The sequence below is a fragment of the Sciurus carolinensis genome, chromosome 11 (genome assembly GCF_902686445.1).
Source record: "Sciurus carolinensis chromosome 11, mSciCar1.2, whole genome shotgun sequence".
Taxonomy (NCBI): Eukaryota; Metazoa; Chordata; class Mammalia; order Rodentia; family Sciuridae; genus Sciurus; species Sciurus carolinensis.
In genome coordinates, this window is record NC_062223.1 from 13,143,518 (window position 1) to 13,171,238 (window position 27,721).

Below are 27,721 nucleotides of genomic sequence, written 5' to 3' on the forward strand. Positions count from 1 at the left end.
GTTATAAGGGAGGGAAAAGTTCCTGCGCTGCGAGCCGGGCAGGCGCACGCTGTACGGCGGCCGCAGCGCAGGGCGGGGCCGGCAGGGGCGGCGGCGGCGGAGGAAGCCCCCCGGGAGCGCGACCTCGCTTCCCTCGGCGTCTCGCTCGGACCGCGGCGCGTCCCGGTTCCCGAGCACTTTTGCGCGCAGCCATGGGCGGCGTCGGGGAGCCGGGCCGGGGGCCGGGGCCGCGGGAGGGGCCCGCGCAGCTGGGGGCGCCGCTGCCCATCTACCGCTGGGAGCAGATCCGCGCGCACGACCTGCCGGGCGACAAGTGGCTGGTCATCGAGCGCCGCGTCTACGACATCAGTCGCTGGGCACAGCGGCACCCAGGGGGCAGCCGCCTCATCGGCCACCACGGCGCGGAGGACGCCACAGTAAGCAAGCCCACCGTGGCGGGGTGGAGCCTGGCCCTCGCGGGACCTGGGTCTGACACTGTGTCGGGTTCCCTCTGCGGGGCCTTCGCATCCTTCCTCCCCACTCTGACCTCTGACCTCCACACCGGGATCAGGAATTGGGGTGGAACCCGGGCCTGAAGGAGGGTAAGGTCACCTCCCCTCATGGAGGACTGCTTGCCTGTCAGGCCCTGGAGCAGGTCTGCAGGGAGGAAGGGGCCTGAGAGGTGGGTGTGCCCTGGCGGCCGAGCCTGCCCTAGGTGAGGGCCCTCCCTGTTGCGCTGAGATTCGGGAGTCCGTTTTGGGTCTCCCAGGCCAGGGCAGCCCTGCTGGGGGCTTGCCGGGTGCTAGGGGCAGGGCTGGGTCCCCAGAGGCCGACCGAGATGTACCATAAGAGGCTGGGGGCTGGGCAGCAAAGCTTGGGCAGGGCCTGGAGGTCTGTGGCTTTCCTCAGAGCTGCTGTAAAGCGCTTGGAGGGCCAGTGACTCACCTCTGCTGGGCTGGCAGCTGCACGTGGGAGGATTTTGCCAGCCAGGCTGGGTGGGCCTCATTGGGAAGCACAGTCACCCCAGGAACAGGCTGCCCCTTGGGGACCCTGGCTTCCCATTCCCAGCCCATGTCTAGACAAGGAGGGATGTGGCCCTGCCCGCAGGACTGGCTGGCTGGAGCCCAGTGGTGGAGCAGCCCGGCCAGAGACTTAGCAGCCCTTTTCCTTCAGTCCCCCAACCTTGGACAATAGGGATTGAGGCCACAGTGCTCTGTCCTTGAGCGTCCAGGATTCTAGGTCGCCACACTGGGTAGCAGGAAGCCCTTCAGGAGCTGCGGGAATGAATCCCTGATGACCCAGCTTTAGGCAGCGGAGGATACTCAGCCTTGTCCCAGGACTTTCAGCATTCCTGTCTTCCCGCTCCTGACCAGGGAGCCGAGGGATTCCAGAACGCCCCTGAAACTCGAAGGGGACCGCAGAGTCATGGGCTGTAGTAACCTGTGGGCCAGTCAGTGTGGGCACGTGCCGGCCTGTGTGTGTGCCCACACAGTTGTAAGTGTGATTTTGTGTTTGTTTCTGCCTGGGAATGGCAGGCATGAGGTGTCACAACCCCTCTGCCTGAGCTCCGGCCGTTGTTCAGGGGTCTTATGAATGCCTGTCCTGGCCTTTTCAACCTGTAGGACAGGGTGGGGGCAGGTGAGGGAAGGACTACAAAGAACATTTATTAATCACTTTTTCCTGCTTGGTGCCAAGTGTCCATCTGATGGTTTTGTCATTGATTCATGGCCAGTAAAGCCATGTTTAAAAAAAAAAAAAAAATCTCTTGGCTCTCTGGGCCTGAGTCCTGGCTCTGCCATGGGAGGCTCTGAATGGTCTTGAACCAGGCATGCCACTCTTGAGCCTCGGTTTGCTCATCTGTGAATTGGGTGGGGCCATGCCTTCTCAACTCTGAGGCCTCAAGGCTTCCACGACATAGTTTCTGTGTGCAGTAAATGTTGGTGGCTCCCTGGCAGGAGTGTGCGCTATATGCTGGAGAATGCCGTGGGATGGCTATGACAGCTGAGCCTTTGCTTGGTGGCCTTGTCCGCTCAAACCCTAGCTATAATAGGAAGGGGTTGCCGTAGGCCATCACTTAGCTCCCTCAAGGCTCCGGACACTGGTTGGAGTTGCCAGAAATACCTGGTCTGCTCAGGCCAGAGGGGTTGAGAAGTGGCTGGTGTGGGGGACCCCAGTCTTTGTCCAGAATGGGTATCCTGTGGGTGGGACCAGCCCAGTGCCCTGTATAATCAAGTCCAGATGCCCCATCCCAGACCCTGGAGCTCAGGTGGGGGTGGGGCAGCCACCTCTCACCAGCCCAGCCGCCCATCAGCTGTTCTCATGTCCAGGCAACAGCAGCCTTCCTGCCAGGAAATTCCCAGAGTTCCTGTGCCATGAAGTCAGCCTGTGGCCATCCTGGGATACAAAGCCTGGTGCCCTGGGGAGAGAGCTCTGGGCCACGAGCCAGGTTTATGTGAGAGTCACAGGCACCCTGTGACTAGCAGAGCCGGCCAGAGGGGGCTGAGGTCCAGCCACTGCTGGTCTTGAGTATTTAAGAGCCAGGTGCTGAGTACCTACTATGTACCAGATTCTGAATTCAATGCTTGTGATTAATACTTTCTTTTAATCCTAAAATACTCCCATGAGACAGGCACTGTTCTGTTGTTCCCACCTTACAGATTAGAAAAGTAAGGCTCAGGGTGGCAAAGTGAAATTAGATGACAGGTTTGGGATTTGAACACACAGCCCTGCTCTTAAGCACGTGCTGACTGCCATATGGCTATTCGTTTCTGTCATTCATCCATTCTTTAGTGACTGGGTCCTTAAATGCCTCAGTGAGCGTTTCTGTGCTTCAAGATGCAGCTGTGAACAAAACATCTGGGGATGAGCTAGAAACAAGGCTCAGATGTGGGACCATACTTCCTATAGCTAAGGAATGCAGCTTGGTGGCAGCAGACAGCACTGGTGTGGGTAGGAGTTCAAGGGGCAGCAATCCCGGGCTCCTCCTGGCCGTTTATGCCCTTGGACGGACTTTGGCCTATTCTCTTTAGGAGAGGGAGCCGTGAGAATCTGATCTCTAATGGAGAGAGAAAGGATGGCAGGGACCTGCCTTCCCCTTGGGGAGCACTCAAAGAAGTGACCATTCACCTGGACCTCAAAGTGCAATGTGGCCAGAGAAGAGTTAAGAGATGCCGTGGACCCCGGGACACTCGTGGGAGCCACTGGGGTTAGCTCTGTGTTGCTTTCAGCGGGGAGCTGACCTGGCCTCACACCATGATTCTTCCCTTCTGGGGTCTGGGTGCCCATCCGTGTAGTGGGGATAAGAATATGTGCATCTCGGGCACCTTGTGAAGGTGGTGTCGTGCACCTGTGTGACCGCTTACCATGGGCAAATAAGCCCCGTACCCATACACACGGTGCCTTCCCTGCCCATAGCTCCATGGGGAAGATGAGGGTTTTCCCAGCACCCCATTGTGCGCTTTGGGCTAAAGCACTAAGAGCTGCAGATTGAGGAGACCCCCTGAGCTCCCTGGCCTGGAATCCTCCTGCTGAGTAGCTTGCCGGGCCTGAACTCGGCTGGCGGTGGGCTGGCCAGTGCTGCTGACCACCAGAGGCTCTGTCTTAGTAATCCCAGTGCACAGTTACTGACCAGGCAGTGTTCGGAGAGTTTTAGATGTGATAACTAGTTTAATTTTCTTAACAACCTTATAAGATGGGTCCTCTTATTCACCTATTTTGCAGATGAGGAGACAGAGGTCAAAAAGAAGTAATGTAATAGGACCTTCTTGGGACCCTGCAAGGGCAGGGCCTTCATCCTTGGGTTTGGAAGATGAAGAAGTGTCTGGATGGAAGCTGTAGAGGGGTAGGACTACGACTGGGCAGATCTGAGGCCAAGAGAGGTCAGGTGGCTCCAACCATCTGGATCCAGTGTCCACTCTGGTCCCACCCACCACACGGGTTTTCTTGAAAGTCCTGCTGCTGAAGAGCCCTCCCTGTGAGTGTGGCTGCCGCGGGCCGTGGGGGGCATTCTGGGCGATGCCCTCATCCACCCAGGCTCCTTCCTGGGGGCTGCAGTGCTCACTCCTCCCCTGAGAGGTGACGGGACTCTCCCACACCGTCGGGAATGCAGAGTGCAGAGGTGGGAACGCTGGTGACCTAGTGTGTCAGGCAGCCCTCCCTGTTCCCTCCTGAGGGTGCCCGGTTGCCAGGGCTCCAGCTGAGCTCCAGTAGAGAGGATACCAAGCGCCAAGGCCAGCACCGGGTCAGCAGCGCCTGTGGGGTCAAGGGTGCTGGCTGGAGGAGGACCTGTTATGCATGCCCGCCCTTCCTGGGACGCCGGGGATGCTTGGAGACGGGCACCAGCCCTTGAGCTGAGCGCTGCTGCAGACTGGAGCTGGGTGGGCCACGTTCATCGCTGTGCCTGTGTTTGCCCATTGCATGACTCAGTTTCCCCATCTGTAAAAGTGAGGCACTGACGGTGCTTCCCCTCTGGCTTCCAGTGTGGGGTGCTGGGAGAGAATGGGGAGGGGCATTTCAGTGCTGGACCTGAGTTCCGGCTCTGTCCTCCACCCAGGAGAGCTGGAGAGACAGAAGTTTCCGGGGGGTGTCCTTGGAGACCCCAGGTCTACCCCCATCTCCAGCACAAGCCTAAGGAGGCAGAGCCAGACCACCCAAACCCCAGCGGCCCTGTGTGTTCCCTGCTCCGCTCCCTTCCTGACTGATCTGGAATGTTCTCTGTGCTTTGGCCAGTGACCAACACTCCCTCCCTCCCCCACTGCCTCTGGGGTAGAAGGAGGCTGCTCGCCCTTCTCCCTTAGCGGGAAGCACGACTGGGACTCAATGGAGACGCAGGTCCCCTCTCCTGCCCGTGCTGCAGGCCCCTGTCAGCAGGCCCTGAACTCTAAGTGGACTCTCAGGAAAAGGTCACCAGGGCCAGGGGCTCAGATGAGAGCCCGGCTGTGGAGCACTCGCTGCCACCAGGTGCCTCTAAGTGCTTGACCCGTGCCAACTGTCTTCCCAGCAGCCTGTGAGATGGGCCTTAATGGTTCCTGAAGCCATGCAGCGAGAAGGTGCAGTGGCTGGGGCTCCTTGGCTCCTAAGTGGTGTCTCAGGTTCCATCTTGGGCGGGCAGGCTCCAGAGTGTCCCCCAGCCCCCTGCCAGCTGCTGCGTGGAGAGCATGGGCAGGCTGCGGGCAGGGCAGGGCTCTGGTAGTCAGCCGGCCCCTCTGAGGTTTCCAGGGCCGCAGGGTTCCCCTGTGTGCTCAGGAGGATGAACATTGCACTCTTGAATCCCAGCTCTGCCGCTACTAAGCGACCTGGACCAGTGTCCCTACCACTCTCCTCCCCACTTGAATGGCACTTCCGAGTAGGGGTCATAGGGTTTGACATACATTCTCCTAGAAGGATGTTTCTGGGCACATGGCGGGGGGCTCCTGAAGTTCCTTGAGACCCAGTCGACATGGCCCAAGAACTGCCCTCCTGTGCACCACAGCCCAGACTTCCAGCAGCTGTGTCCCGACTGCTTGGGATAATGACTGGGCTCACCCCACCCCACCTAGGAGGCTCCCCGCTTCCCCTCTGGCCCAGGAATAGCTGCCCTGGGGAGACTGCTGAGTGTCCACAAGTACAGCTTCATAACCTGCCCTGGGTTCTGATTCAAAGTTAGTCAAATGGAGCTGTGTGACCTTGAGGAAGAGGCTCAACCTCTCTGAGTCTTCATTTCTGCATGACCCTGGGTCCTCGACCAGAGGCCTAGAGAGGACTAGGTCACATGACCCTGGCTAGTATTCCAGAAAAGGCTATTTGCTGGTTTATTCAGCGTTGGTGTGGTGGAGGGTCCTACCTTGCTGGAGCTGGAGAAGGGTGGGCACCACCATGCCTATCCAACCCTGCAGCCTGGCCCACTCTCCAAGACCGCTGCTCCCTGCCTCCCTTCCTTCCTGCTGGAACCCTGACCACAGTGCCCTAGAACCTTGTGACCTGCCCTGAGGGGGCTCACCCCTCTCCTCTAAGGGATGGACTTGACTGGAAGGCCCTTGGACAGGCCTGGACCTGTGCACCCGCTCGGCGCCTCTGCAGGCTGGGTCAGTCAGGAAAGGAGGAGTCAAGGAGGAGTCAAGGAGGCCTCCCGCTTCCCCAGCACCTCAGCTTTCTAGCTCAAGGTGGTGGCCGCAGAACAGATGGGAGGAGAGAGGGAAGGGCTGGGAGGAGGAAATCCTGGGACCAGAGACTTGTGCGCGTGTGGGTCTGTCTGGTGCTCACATGGGCCGTGACTGTGGGCATGTGTCCGGGAGTCTGAGTCTGGCTTGCGGGGTAGGTGGGTGAGTGTCTGCGCGTGTGTGCACCTGTGTAAGGCAGAGCCTTGCTCTGCCTCTGTGCAACCTGGTCTGTGCACAGCCAGGGGAGTTCAGATCACCCTAGACTCTCGCTCAGCCTTTTTTCGAGGGTGGGTAGGAGGGATTGAACTCAGGCACTTCACCACTGAGCCACATCCCCAGCCCTATTTTGTATTTTATTTAGAGACAGGGTCTCGCTGAGCTGCCTAGTGCCTCACTTTTGCTGAGGCTGGCTTTGAACTTGGGATCCTGCTGCCTCAGCCTCCCGAGCCACTGGAATTACAGGCGCGCACCACTGCGTGGGGCCTTGCTCAGACTTTATAGCAAGGAAATTCTGGCTCACGTTACAAGGTGGATGAACCTAGAGGACATGATGCTAAATAAAACAAGCCAAATGCCAAAGAACAGATAGCATCCAGCTCCCCTTACAAGAGGTCCCAGAGTGGTCAGATTCACAGAGGACAGAGAGGAGGGTGGATATTGTCAGGGCTGGGGAGGAGGGAGCGGGGAGTTGGTGTTTATAGGGCCCAGTGTTTCAGCTGGGAAAGATGAAAGAGTTCTGGAAATGGATGGTGGCCATGGCTACACAGCACAGGTGAATGTACTTAATGCCACTTAAAAATTTAATGCTTAGCAACCCAGAACCAGAAGGGCCTTGAAGTCTTGCTACCTGGGTTCCCCCAGGAAATCAAGGCCAGTAGGACAATGAACTAGGTCAAGGTCACACTGTATGTGGGTCAGCAGAAGCAGTCTTCTCTGCCCTCACCAACCCCAGCTCTCTGGGGAGCCAGAGCCCAGACAGCAGAGGGCAGGAGATGGTGGACCGTCCATGCATGTCCTCTAGACGGGGGCTGGATGGGCCTGAGAGCTTCCTCCCCTTAGAACTGCGCAGGGATATCCTGGCAGTGAGAATCCTGTTACTCTCAGGTTCATTGTCTTTTTAATTGACACTTAATCAGTGCACATATTTAGGGGTGCTGTGTAATATTTCAAAACACGTGTATACAGAATGCAGTGATCCGATCAGAGTAATTAGCCTTTTATCGCTGTCCCTGGTGACTGTAGCCAAAGACATCACTTCTCACCTGCAGAAGTGGGTAGGCTTGTTAGCCCCCTGTTCTCTACCTGCCTTCTTCGAAGGTGCTTACTTCTTTCAGCATCTGGGAGGTCCTTCAGTCACCTCTCCCGGGCCCATGGGAACACGCCGCCCAGGCAGTTTCTGCAGTCCAGCCTGCTGTATGGCTGGGACTCACCCAATCAGAGGGAGGCTCTGAGAGTTAAATAAAAATCTGTTGGATAACTGTGAACAATTAATGGGCCAACTACAATACCACACACAAACAATGAAGGTGCCAAGTGCAATACTGAGATGCAGCTGAGACCAGGAAGGCTCAGCCAGTCGTGGTGTGAAGTTCAAGTTTACCCGCCCTTCAGCCGCCACTTCCCCAACGGGCTTTTCTCCCTCGCTCCTTATTTCACCCCATCTGCCTTGTCCTGCACCCCTCTCCTCTTTTTTCCCTTCTGCAGGCACCCCACCCCACCCCAGCTACTATTCAGAATCATAGGAATGTTAGATTACTCTTTTTTTAGACTTTTATCCTAAAAAAATTGTACTTTGATGCTACTTTCAAATCAAAGGAGTTTAACGGGTCAAGTATCTCTTCCTCGCACACCCTCAGAACTGTGTGTCCGGCTACTGGTATTTTCCCCCTGGGGGCCCAGTGGTCCTTAATTACAAGGCTTCCCACCCACACACCTATAATCCCAGCTACTCAGGAGTCTGAGGTAGTTTAAGGCCAACCTGGTCAACTGAGCAAGATCCTGTCTCAAAAAGACCAGTGGATCGAGCTCAGTGGTAGAATGTTCCACCCCCAGTTCTCGGGGGAAAGAAAAGGAAGAAGAAAAGGTATAATTTAGAGAAAGCTTTTCAGAAGAGCCAAACCCTTTCAGGAAAGGAATCAGTCTTCCAGGGATGTCTTTCTATAAACCCAGATTTTCATACTTGCAGCCGTGTTTGGAGAAGGTTGTGTACTGGGCAAAGCAGATGGGGCACAGCAGGCCAGGCGCCTTGAGCAGGGTACCCGGGGCCTAGGGAGGACGAGGGAGGGTCCCCTTGGTCCTCTTGACTGCTGAACACCAGCTGATTTCTCTCTGTCTGCCTGCCCATCGCCCTGTCTCTGCCAGCTGCTTCTGGTGCTACTCCAGCTGTCTGTCTGTCTGTCTGACCACCTGACTGTCTGCTCTCCTCCAGGATGCCTTCCGTGCCTTCCACCAGGATCTCAATTTTGTGCGCAAGTTCCTGCAGCCCCTGCTGATTGGAGAGCTGGCCCCAGAAGAGCCCAGCCAGGACGGACCTCAGAATGTGAGGGGGACGGTGCTGGAGGGCTTGGGGACACTGCCACATTATGCTGGAGGCTGCAGGGTCAGAGCTGGGTTTGCCACCCCCGCCTGGGCAGACCGTCATAGTTGTAGCAATGCCCTGCAGAAGTCAGGGCTCCAGATAAGACTTGGCCAGGCGCCTGCTAGACGTCCCCAGGGAGGCCTTTCCCTGCTCCGTGCCTGGCAGCCCCAGCCGCATGAGGGTTTTGGTGGCTGAGCCTGAGGCTTCCTCTCCTGTCTCTGGCTCTCTCCGCTTCTCACCCACGCTGCACTTTTCTGGGGTGGGGGAGACTTGGCCCTCAGCCAGTCCCCCAGCTTCGCCTGGCTGGGGCTCCCGTTCCTCCACCCTTCCCCTTCGCCCACCCCTCTTGGGCCAGGCTCTCGGAGGAGTGGCTGGGACCTGGGCGCTGTGGAGGCTTCTGGGGAGGCCTCACCCCCTCAGCTGACGGGCCACTCTGCCACGGCAGGTCCAGCTGATCGAGGACTTCCGAGCCCTGCGCCGAGCAGCTGAGGACATGAAGCTGTTCGAGGCTGATCCTACCTTCTTTGCTCTCCTGCTGGGCCACATCCTGGCCATGGAGGTGCTGGCTTGGCTCATCATCTACCTCCTGGGCCCTGGCTGGGTGCCCAGCACCCTCGCTGCCCTCATCCTGGCCATCTCCCAGGTGATCCCCGGGCTACCCAACAGACAGGGCCCAGCACCTGTGGGTGCGGGAACTTATTTGCTCAGTGAATGGAAGAACTAAAGAGTGAGCTGCCAGAGAGCCGTGGGGCGTGCCTGTGGTCAAGCGTGTTCTCCACGAGCTGAGGAAGTCCCTTGCTAACAGATCCTGTGTCAGAACAGGCCAGAGAGCCCGAGGTCACAGCCCCATGGCTGACCTGTGTAGGGGAGGACAAGGGCAATCCCCTCCTGCCCACCATAAAGGGTCATGGCTGAAGCCCCTAAAACAAAAGACAGATAAACAGAAGAGCAGATTTATTTGCCCATAGTTTTATGGGACACAGGGGTCTTCAGAGCAAAGAACCAAAGACGTGGGGGGCAAACTCTCCGTTGTTTTTACACTTAGGGCCCGCGAAGCAGGGTAGCCATGTGGAACTGGACAAGAAGAGCATGAGCCAGTGGAAAGGGACCGAGCAGGGAGGCCCAGCCAGGCCTGTCCTTTGAGGTGCTCTTGGACAGGACCCCCTTCTGATAATGGGGGTCTGTGATCCACTGTCAGATAGACAGGTTGGAGCTCCGAGACAGGGAAAGGGGAGGCCCGCTGCACCTGGCCTTGGAGGAAGTGGGCTCTGCGTTCTGTGCCCACCTTGGAAATCCTAGTTTTCATGGCTTGCCTCTGGAAGAGGAAGCCAGGGACAGGAAGGCAGGAGAGAGTTGGAGAGAAACTTTGCTTTTGAGGCTTTCACTGGGGCCCTGATGTTCGTAAGGCCCTTCACCCTGCTGCCAAAACTCAGTTACCCTGGTTTGTAAAAACAGGAAGCGGGCCCCCGGGGACTTTAAGTGGTGGGGCATTTGCAGTGGGCATAGCCCTGGGAGCTAGAAGAGCCCTGAGGCTCAGGACTGGGGTCCCCTGCAGCCCGTGCCCTCCTCTGTCCCTGCCATGCCTCCCTCCTGCGCTCTCCTGACCCCGCCTCTCGCCCAGGCTCAGTGCTGGTGTCTGCAGCATGACCTGGGCCACGCCTCCATCTTCAGGAAGTCCCGGTGGAACCACGTGGCCCAGCAGTTTGTGATGGGACAGCTGAAGGTGAGGGCCAGGGTGGGATGGTGGCCAGTGCCAAGCGAGGACGGTGCACTGGGCCTGCCCAGCTGAGTGGGTGCAGTGGGGGCGTGGCCTGGCCGCAGCCCTGAGCCCCGCCTCCCCGCAGGGCTTCTCTGCCCACTGGTGGAACTTCCGCCACTTCCAGCACCACGCCAAGCCCAACATCTTCCACAAGGATCCCGACGTGACCGTGGCTCCTGTCTTCCTCCTGGGGGAGTCATCTGTCGAGGTGGGTGGGGAGGGACATGGGGACATGGACACCCTTAGGCCAGGCCTGCAGCTGAAGGGACCTGGCAGTGACGGAGCCCCCTGACCCCCGGCCTGGCTCTGGCCCCTGTCCTCGTCCCTACGCTGGCTCCAAGCCCAGCCCCTGCCCCAGGTGCTTCCCTCCCTCCCCACCTCCTACCCGCTGGGACCAGGAGCCCAGTGCTAGAATCTAGAGTTGCCTTTGACCTTGGCCCAGCCAGCCCCCTGACCTTGGCCTGGAGAGCTGCTCTCCCCAGCCGCCGCCTGTCTCCACAGTACGGCAAGAAGAAGCGCAGATACCTTCCTTACAACCACCAGCACCTGTACTTCTTCCTGAGTGAGTGTGCGTCAGTCCGCGTCAGTCCTTCTGGGGGTGGGGACGCGGCAGGGCCTGGCCTGGGCCTGCACCGTCCTCCCCACTGACCCGAGGCGCTCGCTCCCTGCCCCTCCAGGCCTGCGGCCTGGGCTCCCCCTCCAGCACTAAGCCTTCTGCCTGGGAGCTGCTCCCCCACTTCAGTCAAACCCTGCGTGGAACTTTCCAGGCCCCAGGCAGCTCAGGGTGGCCTAGAGCATTCGGGCAGTTGTTCCGGCAAACGGGGGCAGGGCGAGGATTCAAGGGCAGGCGCGTGTGGCGCTGGCCCCTGACGTGGGAGTCGGGGAAATGGCAGGGCAAGGGCGAGCCCAGGGAGGGCGTGTGGACCCAGCTGGACGGGACCAGGGCCAACACCCCTGGGGTGTGTGTGGTGGCACCGGGCGCCCACCCCGTCCTCGGCCCCAGCCCTGCTCCTGCTCTCTGTGCCCCCTCTGTAGTTGGTCCACCGCTGCTCACCTTGGTGAACTTCGAAGTGGAGAATCTGGCGTACATGCTGGTGTGCTTGCAGTGGACGGTGAGTGGGGACCGCTCAGGACCAGCGACCAGCCAGGGACAGGGCCTCAGCCCCCAGCACAGATGGACGCCCAGCATGCGGGCGCGTGGCGGGTGGGCGTGTCCCAGGCAGGTGTGCTCCCTGACGCATGACAGCATTCCCTCCCTGGGCAGCCCGCGAGCTGACAGGCAGGGTCCTTGACCTTCCACCCAGCTGAGAAAATCGAGGCCCAGCGAGGGGCAGTGTCCTATCCAGGGCTCCAAAGGCCCCGGCCCCTCTTCCCACCCCTCGTGGCCTCCAGCCCTCAACACTGGAGGCCGCTCAGCATTGCCTCCACCCCCTGCAGGACTTGCTCTGGGCTGCCAGCTTCTACTCCCGCTTCTTCTTGTCCTATGTCCCCTTCTACGGTGTCCCTGGGGCACTGCTGCTCTTTGTTGCTGTCAGGTATGGCCAGCACTGGGATGGCGGGAGTGGGGAGGTGACACACAAGCAGCAGGTGACCCTGACCACAGTTCTGGGCAGCCTCCACCCGCTCCCGACCCCCATCCTCACCCACAGCAGTGCCACCTCCCTGGGCTGTTGGTGGAATCAGATAAATACGAGGGTCAGGACCTTGTGGGGTGGGCAGGTCGTCGGAGCAGCCTGACTTGCAGGGCACCCCCGAGTGTCCACCGCTCAGCCTCGCAGGGGGACACCGTCCATTCAGCTTCTTTAAACCCCAGCGAGGGAGCGATTCCACAATCCCACAGTGCTGGGGCCACGCCGGGGGACGGCCACGCCCCAGCCTCCACTCTGGGGGCCTCAGTGGTGAGCTGGACGGGGGACAATGCCCAAGACTCCCCACAGGGTCCTGGAAAGCCACTGGTTTGTGTGGATCACACAGATGAACCACATCCCCAAGGAGATTGGCCACGAGAAGCACCGGGACTGGGCCAGCTCTCAGGTGGGCAGGGGACAGTGGGCGGGGCGGGGTGCAGTGGAGGCCCAGCCAGGAGCCAGTGGGCATGGAGGGACAGGAGGGATGCCAGGGTCCGGATTCCCAGCCCGCGTCCCTCACCTCCACCCGCCTGCCCCGGGCAGCTGGCGGCCACCTGCAACGTGGAGCCCTCCTTCTTCAACGACTGGTTCAGCGGGCACCTCAACTTCCAGATCGAGCACCAGTGAGTGCGCCCTCCGGGGTCGTGACGGGGAGGGGGTGAGCCCAGGGGCCCGGCCGAGAGCCCTCCCCCATCTCCCACGGGGAGGCTGAGGCCAGAGCCCTGGGTTCACGGGGGAGCCCCCCGGGACAGGTGGTGCACGGGGCCTGGGAGGTGAGGAGTGGGGCCTCCTCTGTCAGCCTCCCTCAGACGCCGGCTCCTTCCCCCAGCCTCTTCCCCACTATGCCAAGGCACAACTACCGCAGGGTGGCCCCGCTGGTCAAGGCGCTGTGTGCCAAGCATGGCCTCCACTACGAAGTGAAGCCCTTCCTCACCGCCTTAGTGGACATCATCGGGTGAGGCCCTGCCCAGGCCCCTTGGTTCTCGGAGGTTCCCCAGGGCCACGCGGGCCCCCTGCCGGCTGGCATCTGAGCCTCTGGGTCAACCTGCGCCCTCCTCCCTTGTCCGCATTCGCTCACACAGTGAGACTTCGCGGAGCACCTGTAAACGCCTCAGTGAGTGACAGGCGGGGGGCCCTGTCTTCCCAGAGCTGACAATCTAGCAACAGAAGGCGAGTAATTAAAAAACAGTGAAGGACAGAAAAAGTGAAAAGTGTTCTGGCCAAAACCACAACAGGGCAGGTGAGGAGATTAAAAAGTGGTCAGGGGTGCAGTTAACAGGACGGCACATGGGCAGTGTCAAGGTGCCAGCATGGGCGCAGAGAGAGAGAAGCTGAGAGGGCTGACCTTGGGGCATCGGCAGAAGAATATTCCAGGCCGAGCACGCAGCAGTGCAAAGGCCCTGAGGTAGAAGCGAACTGGTGTGTAGGACCTGATCTATATCTTGGGAAGAGATATGGCTAGGAACTCACTATGGGCAAGAACCCAAGCAGGAAGACAGAGCAGAGGCTCCTGCAGCCACCCAGCGGTGGGGAAACCTGGAGGTGGGAACGGAGCTCAGATTCTGGGTCTTCCTCCCCTGAGCCACTGCACATGCCGGTCCCTTTACTTGAATGCCCTTCATTCCCTACTGCTGTTCAGACTTGAGTTTCTCCATGGTTCTTCCCAGCCTGGGCCTCTGAGTCCCTGCCATTCAGCATAGCCCCGTTAAAGCCCTGGCACGGGGTTTCCTAGTGATTCATTGATATTTCTGCCTCCTCTGCCTGATTTCAGGCTCCTGGTGGGCAGGTTCCATGTCCTGTATGTGTTGGGTCACAGGGCCCAGCAGGAGAAGGCAATGGGCACGACGGGGAGGAGGGACAGGCCCCCAGGCTCCTACCCGGACTTGGCTTTGTCCGCCCCTCCCCTCCCCACCTGCATTCCATCCAGCTAATGGGTGCCCAGCCTCCCCTGCTAACCCTCTCTGGCCCCCAGCCTCAGGGGGAGGGGACTCAGGGGACTGGGGAGCCTGGGGGGTTGTTGGTATCTTGCAGTTGAATCTCCACACCTCCCAGGTCCCTGAAGAAGTCTGGCGATGTCTGGCTGGACGCCTACCTCCACCAGTGAAGGCAGACCCAGGAGGCAGAGAAGGGGTAAGGGCCAGGGCCTCGGCAGCCACGAGCCGGCGCCCGGCAGGACGGACAGCCCCCCGCGCCCAGCCCGGGCTCCTGAGTGTCCTCCGGCCCTGCTGTCTTTCCCTCCACCCTCTTGCCTGCCTGTTCAGCAGCTCCGTGGCCGTGGCTCTGGGCCCGAAGGACCAGGGGTAGAGGGCGGATACCCAAGCCACGCGGGGGAGCACAGCATGTTTTCCTAGCGCAAGAAATGGGGGGAAACTGTTATTTTTATATAAAAATCAACCCAGATATATTACGGAGCGGAGTGTTGAGCTTGCATGAATGTGGGGGCTGGAATCGGCCCTGGATTCCCCAGAGATGTTCAGGCCCTGGGGCCATCATGGTACGGAGGAGGGTTGGTGGCTGGGGAGCTCCCCGCCATGCTTGGGAGGTGACAGCTGCTCTCCTTCAGGTCCACCCAGGGCTTGGTCCCTTCCTCTTCATGGCTCACCAGCAACCTGGCGAGTCGCTCAGGGCTGTGGCCCACTTTACTCCCCTGCGGCCCGAGGGCCATGTTCAGAGCATGGCCTTGCTTCAGCGCAGAGCTGATGGGTCTCTGGCCCTGCCCAGCCTTGTTTTGTGGCCCTGCAGGAGATGGGGGGCTCAGGGGGCTGCCCTGTGGTGGGCCACCTGCCAAGCTTGGAGCTATCTTGGCGCATCATATGGGAGTGGCATTGCGGCCCATGGATACCTGGGACCAGGTGCTTGCCCGCGGTTGCCACAGTGAATGAGTCAGGTCCTTAGGGCAGGGCAGCTCCACCCCTGAGCCCCAGGAGTCTAGGAACTTGTCCTCCTCCAGCCCTCAGCCTCCTCGGGAGCAGTGGGTACGCTGGGTGTGCCACGTGCAGTTCTGGGGACACACTCAGTTTTGCCTTTGCTACGCACACACACCGAGCTACGTCCCCAGCCCGGGAGGGCTTTGGGTTTCCTCTTGGGGCTTCCTGAAGGTGAGAAGAAAGGAGAGGTGAACTGCTGGACCCCTCTACTCCCAGCGCCGACACCCCAGCTCTGAGCTGAGCTGCAGGGCTCACGTGAAGACATGTTGGCCGCCTTAGATGACAACAGAAAACCCGAGATGCTGGGCTAGGATTTCTCTGAGGGCCTTTCTGGTGTGGGAGCAGAGGTCACCCCACCAGCCACAGGGATTGTCCCCACTCTGGGCACCTGTTGGTGCATGCTGGGGTCCCCTTTGAGACATGGAAAGGACACAAGTGCTGCACTTCTGGTTATGTCCTTAGTGGGGGGCTCCGTGGGAAAGGAGCTAGGGAGATGCCCTCCCTACCCCCAAACCCTCCCCCTCCACAAGGCGACCCGGATTGTCTCTTCTAGGGAACTTCTGAGCTTTTCTTCCAGGACCTAAGCCCCGTAATGTGATGGTGATCATGCTAGTCCCCAAAACTCGGGCACTTATTCTGTGCAGGGAAAGGTGCTGCCGGTTCCATGGATTCCTGGCTCTTCCCCAGAGCTTGCCTTCTGGGAAGTTCTCCCTAACTCCAGGACTCTCCCCCGTCTGCCTCAGCCTCGGGCCACGGTCTCTGTACCTGGAACATGGACCTCTTTAGCTGCTGAAACAGCTCCCCACGTCCTCCCTGCCCAAGGTGGTCCCAGCTGGAGCCTCCTGAGCAGGACCAGGCGGAAGCAGAGGGGGATGCCCATCAGCAGCCGGCACCTCCTGGCCCACCCTGGTCCGCTCCGTGTGGTTTCCTCCCGCTCTTTCCTGGGGTCAGATAGACCTGGGAGAGGTGGGAGTGGGTGGGGCCCATTCCTGCCTCTGCCAGCACTGGAAGCTGTGTGACCTTGGGAAGTTAGTCAACCTCTCAGCCACAGTCCCGCTTCGGAAGTGATGGGGAGGAAAAGGGATGCGGCAGGAAGGCTCCTAGCCAAGAGGGTCCCATGGCTGGGCTCACCACGAGCTCTGTGACCCGAGACAAGCCTTTGGCCTTATCCGAGTCTCATTCTCCTGCGGAGAGGATTGAACGCACTGTAAGGCACTCATGTGCCAACTTGATGCCCAGAGATGTCCCACCTGCAGGGTTTCTGCACAAGCTGGCTTCCTCTGTGGGCAGTCCCCCTCAGTCACCGCTTGTCCAGACCCAGTGACTCCTGGTGTCACATGGGCACCGTGAGCAGGGACGGCTCTGGATGGCATTCCCTCCATCCCCTGCCTGGCAGGGTTTAGCCACACCCTTGCAGATGGGCAGCGCGGCATTCCAGTGGTGGTTGGGATGCGCTTAAGAAGATGTTAAGCCGGGCCTGGTGGCACGTGCCAGTGATCCCAGAGATTTGGGAGGCTGAGGCAGGAGGATCATAAATTCAAGGCCGGATTTAGCCGTTTAGCAAGGCCCTAACAACTGAGCAAGACCTTGTCTCAGAAAATAAAAAAAGGCTGGGGGTGTATGTAAGTCCGTGGTAAAGTTCAGTTCCCAGTACCAAAAGAAAAAAGTTTAACACAGAAGGGGGAGGGCGGGGGATGCCCCTACCCCGAGGGACCACCGAGCCTGCAGCGCCACCCAGGGGCGCCCGGAACACCTGCACCACTGTGGGGTGGACTGTGCTCCATGCTGCCTCTGGTGGTGGCCTCTGGAGATTTGCACTCTTGTCTGCAAATCGGGAATTGGCCAATAATGTGCTTGAAAAGGACCCTTGGGGAGACCCCTATCCTCAGTGGCCACCCCAGTCTCTCTCTACAGCCTGAAATCCATCACTGACAGGTCATCTCTGCCCTTGACCCCTTCGTTCGCCATGCTGGAGCCCTTGGGAACGGGCCACTCCCCTTCCCTATCTATAGGACTCTTACTCAGTCACAGGGCAAAGACTGACAGGCAGGAAGGACCTTGGTGGGAAGCCCCAGGTCCCCGTTTTTATTGTCTGCACGAGAGTCCCTGTCGGTCCAGGAAAAAAAAGAAAAAAGCCAAATGACCGAGGGAAGCAGCGCCTTGTGCATTTATTGTTCCTTCAACCAAACGACATCTAAGTTTCCTGAGGACAACTCGGAACCAGCCCCGCCCTTGTCCTGTGGGAGTGAGTGACCAGTGACCGGGAGGCAGAGAACGGGCTTTGTGACAGGACTCTTTCCCATGCCCCCTTCCCGGGAGACCGCCACGCTGCCAGTACCAGCCCCTGCCAAGCTCCAGGATCCTGGCACTAATGCTCTCAGATACTCGCTGTCGAACCGGGCGATTTGGGAGAAAGACCTAATTGCTTTCAAAATCCAAAAAAAATGCATTTCTAATGGCAGAGGACAGTGATCGTGACCCCTTAGCGTGCTGCGTGGCTGCGTTTCCTTTTATGCAGGAAGCCAGTCTGGTTAGAAATAGAATGTGGTCAGAACAGCACTGACACGGGCAGCGAGCCTTCCCCTCTGCTTCTTTGCAGTTCGTCACCAGGCGCCCTGCTGGTATCCACAGCTGGCCATTTCCAGCTCAGACAGTAGAACAGACCATCCCTAGAGGTACTTCCCTCTGGCGATGGTGCCGCTGGGCCAGCTGAGGAGTTCCGATGGGCCCAAAGCGCATGGCAAGCCCAGCCCAGCCCAGGTGGCTGCCACCTCTGCCCTGCCCCTTGCCAGAGAGCTTCTGAATGTCCAGCAGGACATCTGAGGAACTTGCCAGACCACCCACTGCCTCCCAGCCACCAGCTTCAAACAGCCCAGGCTGTTTGGCCAGCCCCGTCTCTGGGCCTGGTGCCCAACACGTGCCCACAGCACCCACAAAGCTGATATGGTTATCTCAGTAGCCACCCTACAAAGGGTGAGCTCTTATCTCCACCTGGACTAACTGCCCTCCACCACCTCCACCCACTCTGCCAGCCACGCGGCCTCCTGGGGAGCAGTCTGGCCTCCACGTGATGAAGCAGGGGAGATGAGATGAGCCAGCAGACTGGGTTAGGGGCAGGCTTGCTCTGTGCCCTGCCGGCTTCAGCTGCCATTGCTGTGTGGCTCAGGCCAGCTTTTCCCCCTCTGTCCTCAGTCTCCCAGACTGTGAATGGGTATCATCAGGGCTTGCTCACTCAGGACTTTGGAAACGAGGGTGTCACAACTTTGGCAGGGGGCAGAGTCAGAAATCCACAGTTCTGGGGGTGTTGGGCAGGAGCCATGGCTAAGTACTGGGACAGGAGGGAGCCGTTAGGCACAAGGCAGATATGGGTATCGCCAGCTTCTGGACCCAACGGCAGTACTTCAGGGCAAGGAAGGGGCTGGGGATGTCACAGGGAAGATTCAAGTACCCATGGATCTGGACCAAGGTTTACCTGGTGCCTACACAGCCGCAGGGTCCACCTCGTCCTCCGGTCCTCCCCACCACTCTCCCTCTCCCCAGGTCCCTGGTTGTCATGGGTGACGAACCCTGGATTTCCCGTTGACAGGGCCTGGGCTTGTTGCTCTCCCTGCCTGGACCATCCTGGGAGTCAGGGGTGCCAGGTGGAACCCATGCACGGGGAAGAATGGGAGGCATGTTCTCCTAGGTCTCCAGCCTCTGGGGCTTACCAGGAAGGCGAGGGCTCACGGTGCCGAGATGCGGGCGTCCTTGGGGCCCCTTTACCGTGCTGAAGCTGTGGCCCAGAGTTCCGCCAGGGCAACGGACTCACCCAGGGCTACTCAGTGACTCAAAGCAATCTGCCATCCTAGGCCCCGGGAATCACACACACCCACGGGGTGGCCCAGTCAGGCGAGGCTGGGCTCAGGGCTCAGGGCAGGGGCAGGAAGGTCTCTGCTGGAGCCTCCCCAGTCCTGCTGGAAGAGCTGCGAGGCCATGTGAGGAACCCTGGCTACAGAGCCTCCTGGCTGTCCCCGTGCGGTGGCCTAAACCAGCTGGGATGAACATCACAGCAGCACCGAGCCAGCGGAGGGCCCCGGCCGCATCCCTCTGACTTCCCAGGCTCAGGGCTCAGACAGACCTAGAACCTGGCCCCTGTGCCCTTGGATATGAACAGGTGACGCAGGCTGGGATGACTGGCCTCCCCTGGGCTGTAGGGACTGGAAGAGCGGCTGCCTGGGCACAGGACAAGCCCCGCTGGGAGGGCCTCCCCTGCCCTCAGCCCCCCACACAGCACCCTCTGTGTTAGGCCAGGAAGCCCATCAGCCGCCCATCGGTCTTACTGAGCCACAAGGAAGTGAGAATAAAATTACTTCTTTTATTTCCCAAAAACGTACGGGTGGGGAAGCAACGTGATAGAAATGAAGATCAGTTCCCTACGGCCTCATTCTGCCCCTGGAGGGCGCAGGCAGCTCGGTGGTGGGAGGGGTGGATGTTGCCATGGTTACCTGGGGCTCAACCCCACTGAATTGTTCCTGGCTGGCCTCGTCCCTAAATCTACAGGTTGGTTAGTGGGTTAGATCGTAGAAGGAAGCAGCGGGGTCCCTCCCTGTGGCGCAGTCTCCCCCTCCCTCCCCACACTCTCCCAAAGCCTTCAGCTGCCCCGGCCTCCAGCCCAGCCCAGCCTCCTTCTCTTCTTGGCACCCGCTTGGCCCTCTCTGGGTCCCCCACTCCTCTGACACCTCAGGGTGGCCTCCTGAGACTCCCTGCTTGCTTCCCTGCCTTCCTGCCAGCAGCTCTCCACACCCTGGGCTTGGGGAGCCCCGCAGGGGGTGTCTCATAAAAGGCATGTTGCCCTAAGACCCAGCCCCATCGCACCTCCTGTCGGGACGCCTGCCGTAGAAAAGGTTAAAATGGCAAAGATTAAAAACCGTAAAAGACAGGCGAGCGAGGCTCAGTGCTGTCCATGCCGACGCCCCCATTCTGGGGAGGGCCGGTGTCAGGCGCCGGTGCCCTCCTCCTGCAGGGCCAAGTCCGCTCGTCCAAGTAGCCAGGGACTGACCATTTCGGGGGAGAAGCTGACGGCTCCGGAATCTCAGGACACTCAACGAGGACAAACGCCTGAATGAGGCGGCGCGGGGCTGCACCTCCGGGCTGGCGTGCCCTCCCGCAGCCTGGCGGTTGCCTCTGCTGAGCCCACACGAGGGACCCCACTCTGGTCCCAAGGTCACAGACTCCGGAGTTAGGAAGATGGTGGAATGGAAGCTGCACACGCCTGGGGGGCCCGGAGCACCAGTGGGGGTGGCGGACATCTCCCGGCCTCAAAGTCTGAGCTGGCCGTGCTGCAGGTCTGGAGCCCTGAACGGCTGGAGGGAGGCCCAGATCCCCGCCCCCGGACGGAGACCCTGAGTACAAAGCACACCTCCCTCCCAGCAGGAGAGCGGAGCCAGGCCTGCACCCTGCCCCAGACCCCAGAGCATCCGGGGGACCAGGGCTTCCGAGGCCTGGTGGTCAGGTGGAAGGACAGGAGTCCCAGGCCAGATCTCCTCAGACCTTTAGGGGCAGCAGCTGGTGGCAGGGATGGAGCCACCTCTCTCTGCTCTTGGAAGAAGGGGCCAGGAGGTGGCGGGGTGAGGGCGAGGGCTGAGAGGACAGGCCCCACAGGGGCTGGGGTGGAGGGAAGGAAGAGAAAGAGAAAACCAAACTCGGGGTCCATGCACCAGTGTGTGCCCCAGCCTCGTGAAAACCCTCAGAACAAAAGCCCGCCCCTCCCTCTGGCCGTCACCCCCACCTGAGCCCCTTCCCCACGAGGGCCCTGAGAACGCCACGTCACTTGTGCAGGTAGGCATCCAGCCACAGCTCCCCAGACTTCTTCAGGGAACTGCAGAGAGAGAGGAGAGGGGACCGGGGCTCAGGAGCGGGGACGCACTGGTGCCGGGGGAGAGGCTGGGGGGCAGGCGCTCCTCTCAGTCGTCAGGGGGCTGCAGGCTGCTGGCCCAGGCTCCCCAGGAAGTCCCAGCAAAAGGACCAAGGGTCAGTCCTCTTCCAGTCCAGAGCAGGAAGCCAGGGTGGTGCCCTTGAGGGCAGGGGACACCCTGGGAGGGCCCTGCCTTCCATGCAGTCCCAGCTGTGGACATCCTGGCCCCTCTGGGAGCTCCGCACCTGCGGACTCCGGCCGCTTACCTGATGATGTCCAGCAGGGCCCGCAGCAGAGGCTTCTCCTGGTACTGGATGCCATGCTTGGCGCACAGAGACTTCACCAGGGGCGCGATCTTGTGCAGGTTGTGCCGGGGCATGGTGGGGAAGAGGCTGGGGGAGCGCAGGCAGGCGCGGTGTGAGGGTGCCCCCAGCCGCTCCCCGCCGCCCCGGCCCAGGGAGGCCCTGTCTGCAGCCAGGACAAGCCTCCTCCCGAGGGTCCGCCGGGGCTGTGGATGGGGGCTGTTTGTGAGCAGGTGTGTCTGCTCCAGAAAGCTGGAGTCTAGGTGGCCAGAGACAGAAATGTCATGTTTCCCAAAAGCAGGAAACACAAGAAACAGATGGGAGACGGGAAGAACAATGACAGGTGAGACAGGGACGAGGGGCGCAGAGGCAGCGCCCTCGGCCACCTGTGTTCCAGGAGAGCTATGTAGTTGGGCCTCAGTTTTTCTGCCAATGAAACGGGACCAATTATCCCTGCACTGCAAGCCTCGCAGGATCAGGAGGTGTCTGGGCATGGAATGTTTGGGCACGCACTTGCCAACTACCCAGCTCCCATCTCACGTCCAGGAGCGTGCTCGTTACTGTGGCTGTGTGGCCCAGGGTCTGGCCCGATGCCGTGGGGACGGCCGGGGCGCCTCTCCTGACCTCAGTGAGGGTGGCTGCGGAGTTGTGCTCTAAGTCGGGGCGGTGACCTTGCGGAGGCGGGAGAGAGTCCCGCAGGCTGCCCGCTACCCAGCGGCCACTTCCCTCCCAGCCTCCCTCGGCCTCGCCGGGGCTTGCTCACTGGTGCTCGATCTGGAAGTTGAGGTGCCCGCTGAACCAGTCGTTGAAGAAGGACTGCTCCACGTTGCAGGTGGCCGCCAGCTGCGGAGCAGAGCGGGGCTGAGTGGCCAGGGACAGGAGGGGATCATGGGGCTGCCTCGGTCCCATGAGGCCCCACCTTACCAGGGGCCTCAGCCTGGCCACATTCCCCCACCTGTCCCTCTTGAGGCTTCTTGTCACCCTTTCTTGCTTAGCCCTAAGGCTGCCAGCAGGACACAGGGGGCCCCCGGGGAAAACCCAGAACAGCTGGTCCAGGTGCAACCACGTCGGGGGCGAGGACACTGAGTGCAGGGTCACCATGAGCCCGGTGACCAGCTCTGCCTTCCCTCACCTGGCTGCTAAACCAGTCGCGGTAGTGGTCAAGCTCAATCTCCATGACGATGTGATTCATCTGTGTGACCCACACAAACCAGTGGCTCTCCAGGAACCTGGAAGAGAGCCCAGCTCAGCACGGCGACCTCCGAGGACCCTCCCTGGGCCCAGCCTTGTGGGAGCAGACTCGTCCCCCCCAGCCGAGGCAGGGGCAGGGCTTGGCCCCTGGCTGCTGCACCGCCAGGATGGGGTCCCAGGACCAAGTGCATATGCCTGTTTATCCCCATGGACGCCAGTGCTCTAAAGGGCCCAGGGATTAGGCAGCCAAGCTGTGGCACCTGATGAAGTTGAGGAAAAGGAGGGATCCCAGGATGCCATAGAAAGGGACGTAGGTGCAGAAGAAACGGACGTAGTAGCTGATGGCCCAGGCCAGGTCCTGTGGGAGGAAAGGAGAGCAGACGTGGGCCTGGCCTGCCCTCCCTGGCACGGCGTGCCCAGCCAGATGTGCACACACCTCACTGCTAAGCGCAGGCGTGCAAACCAACCCCAACAGGCCTCCGGCAGGTGGGCACCAGGCCCGCGGAGATGGGGCACCTCCCCGAACACCACCTGTTTTCCTGGGCTTCCCAACTGCCTTGGTTCCCAAGGTAAGGGGACACCCGCAGTGAGGCGGCCATGGGGAGCTGCGGGGCCAGCAGCCTCGAGGGGTCCAGGGGATTCTAAAGGTGTGGCTCTGCTCTGCCCTCCCACCAACGCATGGCCAGGCCACGCTGCCCTCAGCCCCGCCTCTGCTCACCAGCACCTGGATCTGCGTCCTCACCTCTCGCTCCAGCATGAAAACATGGAGGGCAAAGGCCAGGGGACTGTCCGTCCCTGACCTCCCTCCAGGCCCTCCCAGTAACCTCAGACACGGGGCAGGCCTCTCCCCACACGCCCTCTCCAGCCTCCCGCTCCCTTCCTGGGGTGGGTGGTAACAGGGTTCTGAGCTTGGACATCATCTCTCACTGACGCGCCGGTCCCGCCACAGGCAGGCAGTCTGCAGAGTCCATCTCTCCACTTCCTCTGCTAGCCCAGCCACGTGTCTTGGCCGGTCCACAGCTCTCCTGCTTGTCCTTGTGCACCCTTGCCTCCAAGAAGACCCCTTCTCTCTCCTGCAACACCCTCTCATTCACCCCAAGTGGCCCAGAGCTCTGCAGGATTGGGAGCCCCTCTCCTCAGCACCGAGCCAGCTCATTCCCGCCTCGGGGTCTCTGCACAGATTGATCCTTGCATCTGGAAGGCGTGCCCAGGCCGTGCTTAAATACCAATGCTGAGGTGAGGGGTGCGGTGGCACGTGTGTGGCTCGGGGACTGCCCCTCTTGGGCAATGGAGAACCACCGTTGGAAGCACAGTGGGAAAAGAGGATCACACTGGTGTCTTGAAATTGATCCTACCAAAGTGCAGTCAGGAGATTAGAGGTGATTTCAGTAGCCCAGGCGTGAAATGACAGGGTCCTAAATCAGGACCTGCACTGTGGAGGAAGAGGTGACAGATTCCAGAACTGTGTAGGAGGCAGAAGTGGCCATATTGGATGGCTGCTTGGTTGTGAGGAACCTGGGCTGGCCCTGGTGTCAGCCCAGGTGAGCAGGGTTGGGGTGCCACAGGCTGAGCAGAAAAGGGGGAGAGGCAGCTTAGGAGAGGCTGGCGAGGGAGAGTGGGAAGGGCCAGCAGTGGTAGAGGGCAGGACGGCCAGGTCCAAGGAGGTGGTCTCCAAGGAGGCTGGGGAGATAGACGTTGCAAGTTCTGCTCCTGTTTTCCTTCATTTTCGTGTGTGTGTGTGTGTGTGTGTGTGTGTGTGTGTGTGTGTTTTCACGGGCACATATATAAATAAGTGGGGGTGGGGGTTGATGCTTGTTGAGTTTTGTGTTGAGTGACATATGCCTACGGGGACCACTGGCTCCAGGACAGGGACGAAGGAGATGCAGGGAAGCCACCAAGCAGGAGCAGAGGGGGCAGGAGAGCCAGAGGGGTGGGGTGGGGGCTGGGAAAGGATTAGGAAGAGCTTCAAGAAGTGGTCAGGGTGCCAATGACAGTCATGAAGGTGGACACGGGTCCCTTTGGCAGGGTGGCAAACACCTCCCCTCAGAGGCCTTCCTCACAGCTCTTAAGAAGCCAGGCACGGTGGTGCACGCCTGTAATCCCAGCAGCTCCGAAGGCTGAGGCAGGAGGATGGAAGGTTAGAGGCCAACCTCAGCAACTTTGTGAGGCCTTATCTCAAAATAAAAAATAAAAAGGGCTGGGGAGGTGGTTCAGTGGTTAAGTGCCCCTTAGTTCATCTGTGGTACACACACACCAAAAAAACCCCCAAAAGCTCTTTCCTTGAGGCCAGGGCTTCTGGGGCTCCACACTACAGCCACCTGGATGATGCTTTGCGGGACGGGCTGTCCTAGGCATGGCGGATGTCGCGCACCCTCCCTGGCTGGATGCCAGACGTGCCTTCCCATCTCCAAGGCGTGACCTCAAAAATGACTCCGGACGTTGCCAAATGGCTCAACAGAGCAGCTCCGGTTGGGGCTGACAGGCCCGAGGGCCCCCAGGTGCCCCTGGCTCTGCCACCTGATACCTTTTAGGGATGTAGTCTGATCTCCTTTCCTGCTCTTCCTATGCCACGCTTTGTTCCTTATGGAGCAAGCAGTTAAAAAAAAAAAAAAAAAAAGGAGGGAAGGAAGGAAGGAGGGAAGGAGGGAAGGAGGGAAGGAGGAGGGAGGGAGGGAGGGAGGGAGGGAGGGAAGGAGGGAGGGAGGGAGGGAGGGAAGGAGGGAAGGAGGGAGGGAGGGAGGGAGGGAGGGAGGGAGGGAAGGAGGGAGGGAGGGAGGGAGGGAGGGAGGGAGGGAAGGAGGGAGGGAGGGAGGGAGGGAAGGAGGGAAGGAGGGGCCAGCAAGACCTACTGAGTGACCACTCGCCTGCCCTCTGCTGAGCGCAGGAGCCGTGTCCCTGTCACAGTGAACCCTGCCGTGCCCACAGGTTAGCATGTTATCACCCTGCGCAAAATCATGACTGCACCTGTACATAAATCCCAGGGTTCCCTCGGGCGCAACGCTGCACGGTCCCCGGTCAGGGCCACTCTCCCTCTTTGGAAGCAGAATCAGGAGACGCCTGTAAGCCTGTTATTTTAGGTTGAATTGTGTACCCCCAATTTGTACGCTGAAGTTCTGAACCCTAGAACTTCAGAAGGTGGCCTTATTTGGAAAGAGCGCCGTTGCTGGCACAACTTAGTTAAAAGGAGGTCATTAGGATGGGCCTTAATCCAGTAGGACTGGTGTCCTTATAAGAAAAGGGGATGCTGGACACACACAGTACACACGGAGGGAGGAAGATGGCCTCCAGCAGCCATGGAGAGGGGCTTGGAACCGGTCTTCCCCTCACAGCCCTGGAAGGACCAGCCCTGCCGCCACCCCGAGGCAGGCCTTCCAGCCGCCAGACTGTGAATCCCTGTTTGCTGAAGCCACCCGGCCCACGGTGCTTTGTCACACAGTCTTGGCAAAGGCACATGCCTGTCTTCTTAGCCAATGCCCGGCTGCTGCCCACTTCTCAAGCAGACTGTGGGACGACAAGGCTCGGAGCCCCTCGGGGACGCGGAGGGCAGGCTGGCTGGGCTCTGTGCCCACCACAGGGCCTCCGGGAGCTTTCAAAGGCAGAGGCTGCCCTGCGTGGATGCGTTGGGGGATCCTTGCGACCAGCATGCTGTGGCCTTCCGGGCCCTGGTGTGAGCAGGCAGGCCCAGGCCCGCAGAGCCACGTGGGGCACAGTGCAGGAGCCCTGGGTGCCGAGCCCCAGCCGCCCTGTGCCCGCCCCCAGCCAGCCCCGGACTCACCACCCAGTGCCTGTGAACGATCATGGTCATGATGATCTGATACTGGAAATACAGGGGGATGAGCAGCGGCGGCCCGACTGCGGGAGAGAGCAGAGGCGCTTAGAGGCGGCCCGCTCCGCCCGCCCGGCCCGGCCCAGGGATCCCAGGAGCCCGGCAGGGGCGGGACACGGGACAGCTCTGCCCGAGGGGGAGGACGGGGTGGCAACCCAGGGCCGCATCTGCCATGTGGCCAGCTCTGGCTGCCGTGGCCCCTGCTGACGGAGGTGGTGTTGCGTTCTGTCTGGAAGGGACAGCTGCCACACGGGTGAGAGGCGGGGACGGGGCAGGCGCCCAGCACTCACTCAGGAAGAAGTACTTGTGTTGGTGGTTGTAGGGAAGGTATTTCAGCTTCTTCTTGCCGTACTGAGGAGGAAGGAGAGAGGGGCAGTGAGCACCAGCCTCCCGGGCCCAGCCTCCTGAGCTCCCCCCACCCACGCTCTGCAGCCACCGCCCCCTGCTCAGGACAGGCCTCCGTTCCCTCCCTGCCAATCTGCACCCTGGGCCTGCGAGCCAACAGGGGCCAACACTCCTCACCCTGGCTCCTGGGCCAGCACCCACTGGCCAGAATCCTCTGCAGGCCCAAGGGACAGTGCTGACCAGGCTCAGGCTCAGAGGCCCAAGACCACGATAAGTAGGCCTGGCTGGGACCAGAAAACTCACACTGGCTGCAGGTACCCAGAAGGAGCTCCTCAGCCTTCTCCATCCCCGTGGGGGTAGGAAAAGCCTCTAGGTCTCCCTGGGGAACTCCCTGGAGTCCACAGCAGCTGGGAGAACCCAGTATGGGCTGGGACTGGACAGTGTCATCAGCCTGGGAGCATCTACTCCCTGGAGCTACCCCCAAATTAAGTTCTTTCCCCTCCCTCCCTCCCTCCTTCCCTCCCTTCCTTCTTCCTTCCTTTTTCTTTTTGGTACTGGGGATTGAACCCAGGGGCATTCTACCACTGAGCTGTAGCTCCAGCCCTTTGAATTTTGTTTTGAAACAGGGTCTTGCTACGTTGCCCAACCTGCCTTTGCAATCCTCTGACTTCTGCCTCTCGAGTGCCTGGGATCGCAGACGTGCACCACCACACTCAGCAGCCCTGAGATGTCTAAGAGTTAATCACTCCTTCCCAGTACAGCTGGGTAATGCCAACGGAACAGAGACGGCCACACAGCACAGGCACCGAGGACTCCCCCTGCTTACCTGGCTCCTTAGTCCCTCAGGCCAGCCCCTAGGAACAGCCCACCTGCTCTGTGAGGGCTGAGACCCGAGGAAACTCATAAGACCTAGTGCTGACCCCAGGACACTTTCCTCATCCACCCCTCCCTGGGTGCCAAGGCCAGAGCCACCCTCTGCAGACAGTGGCCATTCCTGCTATTGGAGTCTGGAGATCAAAGTGAGTTTCAGATGGGAGGAAACTCAGTGGCGTCTAGTGACAACACAGAGGACAGGGCTCTGGCAAGGGAGGGGGAGTGAGGAGGGACAAAGTCCAGCCTCGCCTAGGTCTGGAATCTTGGTGCCAGAGGCCACGGC

General features: G+C 60.3%; 2 protein-coding genes across 6 annotated transcripts in view; one reads left to right on the top strand and one right to left on the bottom strand.

The window, feature by feature from the left end:
* On the top strand, positions 1–14,492 carry Fads3 (fatty acid desaturase 3). Of its 5 annotated transcripts, none has more exons than XM_047516924.1 (12): positions 1–416; positions 8,545–8,655; positions 9,140–9,337; positions 10,250–10,417; positions 10,539–10,661; positions 10,900–11,015; positions 11,489–11,565; positions 11,891–11,988; positions 12,391–12,487; positions 12,625–12,704; positions 12,911–13,036; positions 14,134–14,492. In XM_047516924.1, the coding sequence occupies exons 1-12, from the start codon at positions 192–194 to the stop codon at positions 14,383–14,385; spliced, it is 1,671 nt and encodes a 556-aa protein (XP_047372880.1). In that variant the 5' UTR covers positions 1–191; the 3' UTR covers positions 14,386–14,492. The 5 variants fall into 5 exon arrangements, with proteins under 5 accessions (XP_047372880.1, XP_047372883.1, XP_047372881.1 ...); XM_047516927.1 differs by having other exon boundaries at positions 3–416; positions 10,955–11,015; positions 14,134–14,335; XM_047516925.1 differs by having other exon boundaries at positions 4–416; positions 10,316–10,417.
* Positions 14,493–19,342: 4,850 nt separating this feature from the next.
* The window catches only part of Fads2 (fatty acid desaturase 2), a 28,559-nt gene continuing 20,180 nt past the window's right edge, over positions 19,343–27,721 (bottom strand). The window contains exons 6-12 of the mRNA XM_047516929.1: positions 26,511–26,571; positions 26,170–26,246; positions 22,655–22,752; positions 22,336–22,432; positions 21,967–22,046; positions 21,168–21,293; positions 19,343–20,865 (exon numbers count right to left, since the gene is read on the bottom strand). Coding sequence (XP_047372885.1) covers positions 20,814–20,865; positions 21,168–21,293; positions 21,967–22,046; positions 22,336–22,432; positions 22,655–22,752; positions 26,170–26,246; positions 26,511–26,571 — 591 coding nt within the window. The 3' untranslated portion in view covers positions 19,343–20,813. The remainder of the gene's footprint in view (positions 20,866–21,167; positions 21,294–21,966; positions 22,047–22,335; positions 22,433–22,654; positions 22,753–26,169; positions 26,247–26,510; positions 26,572–27,721) is intronic.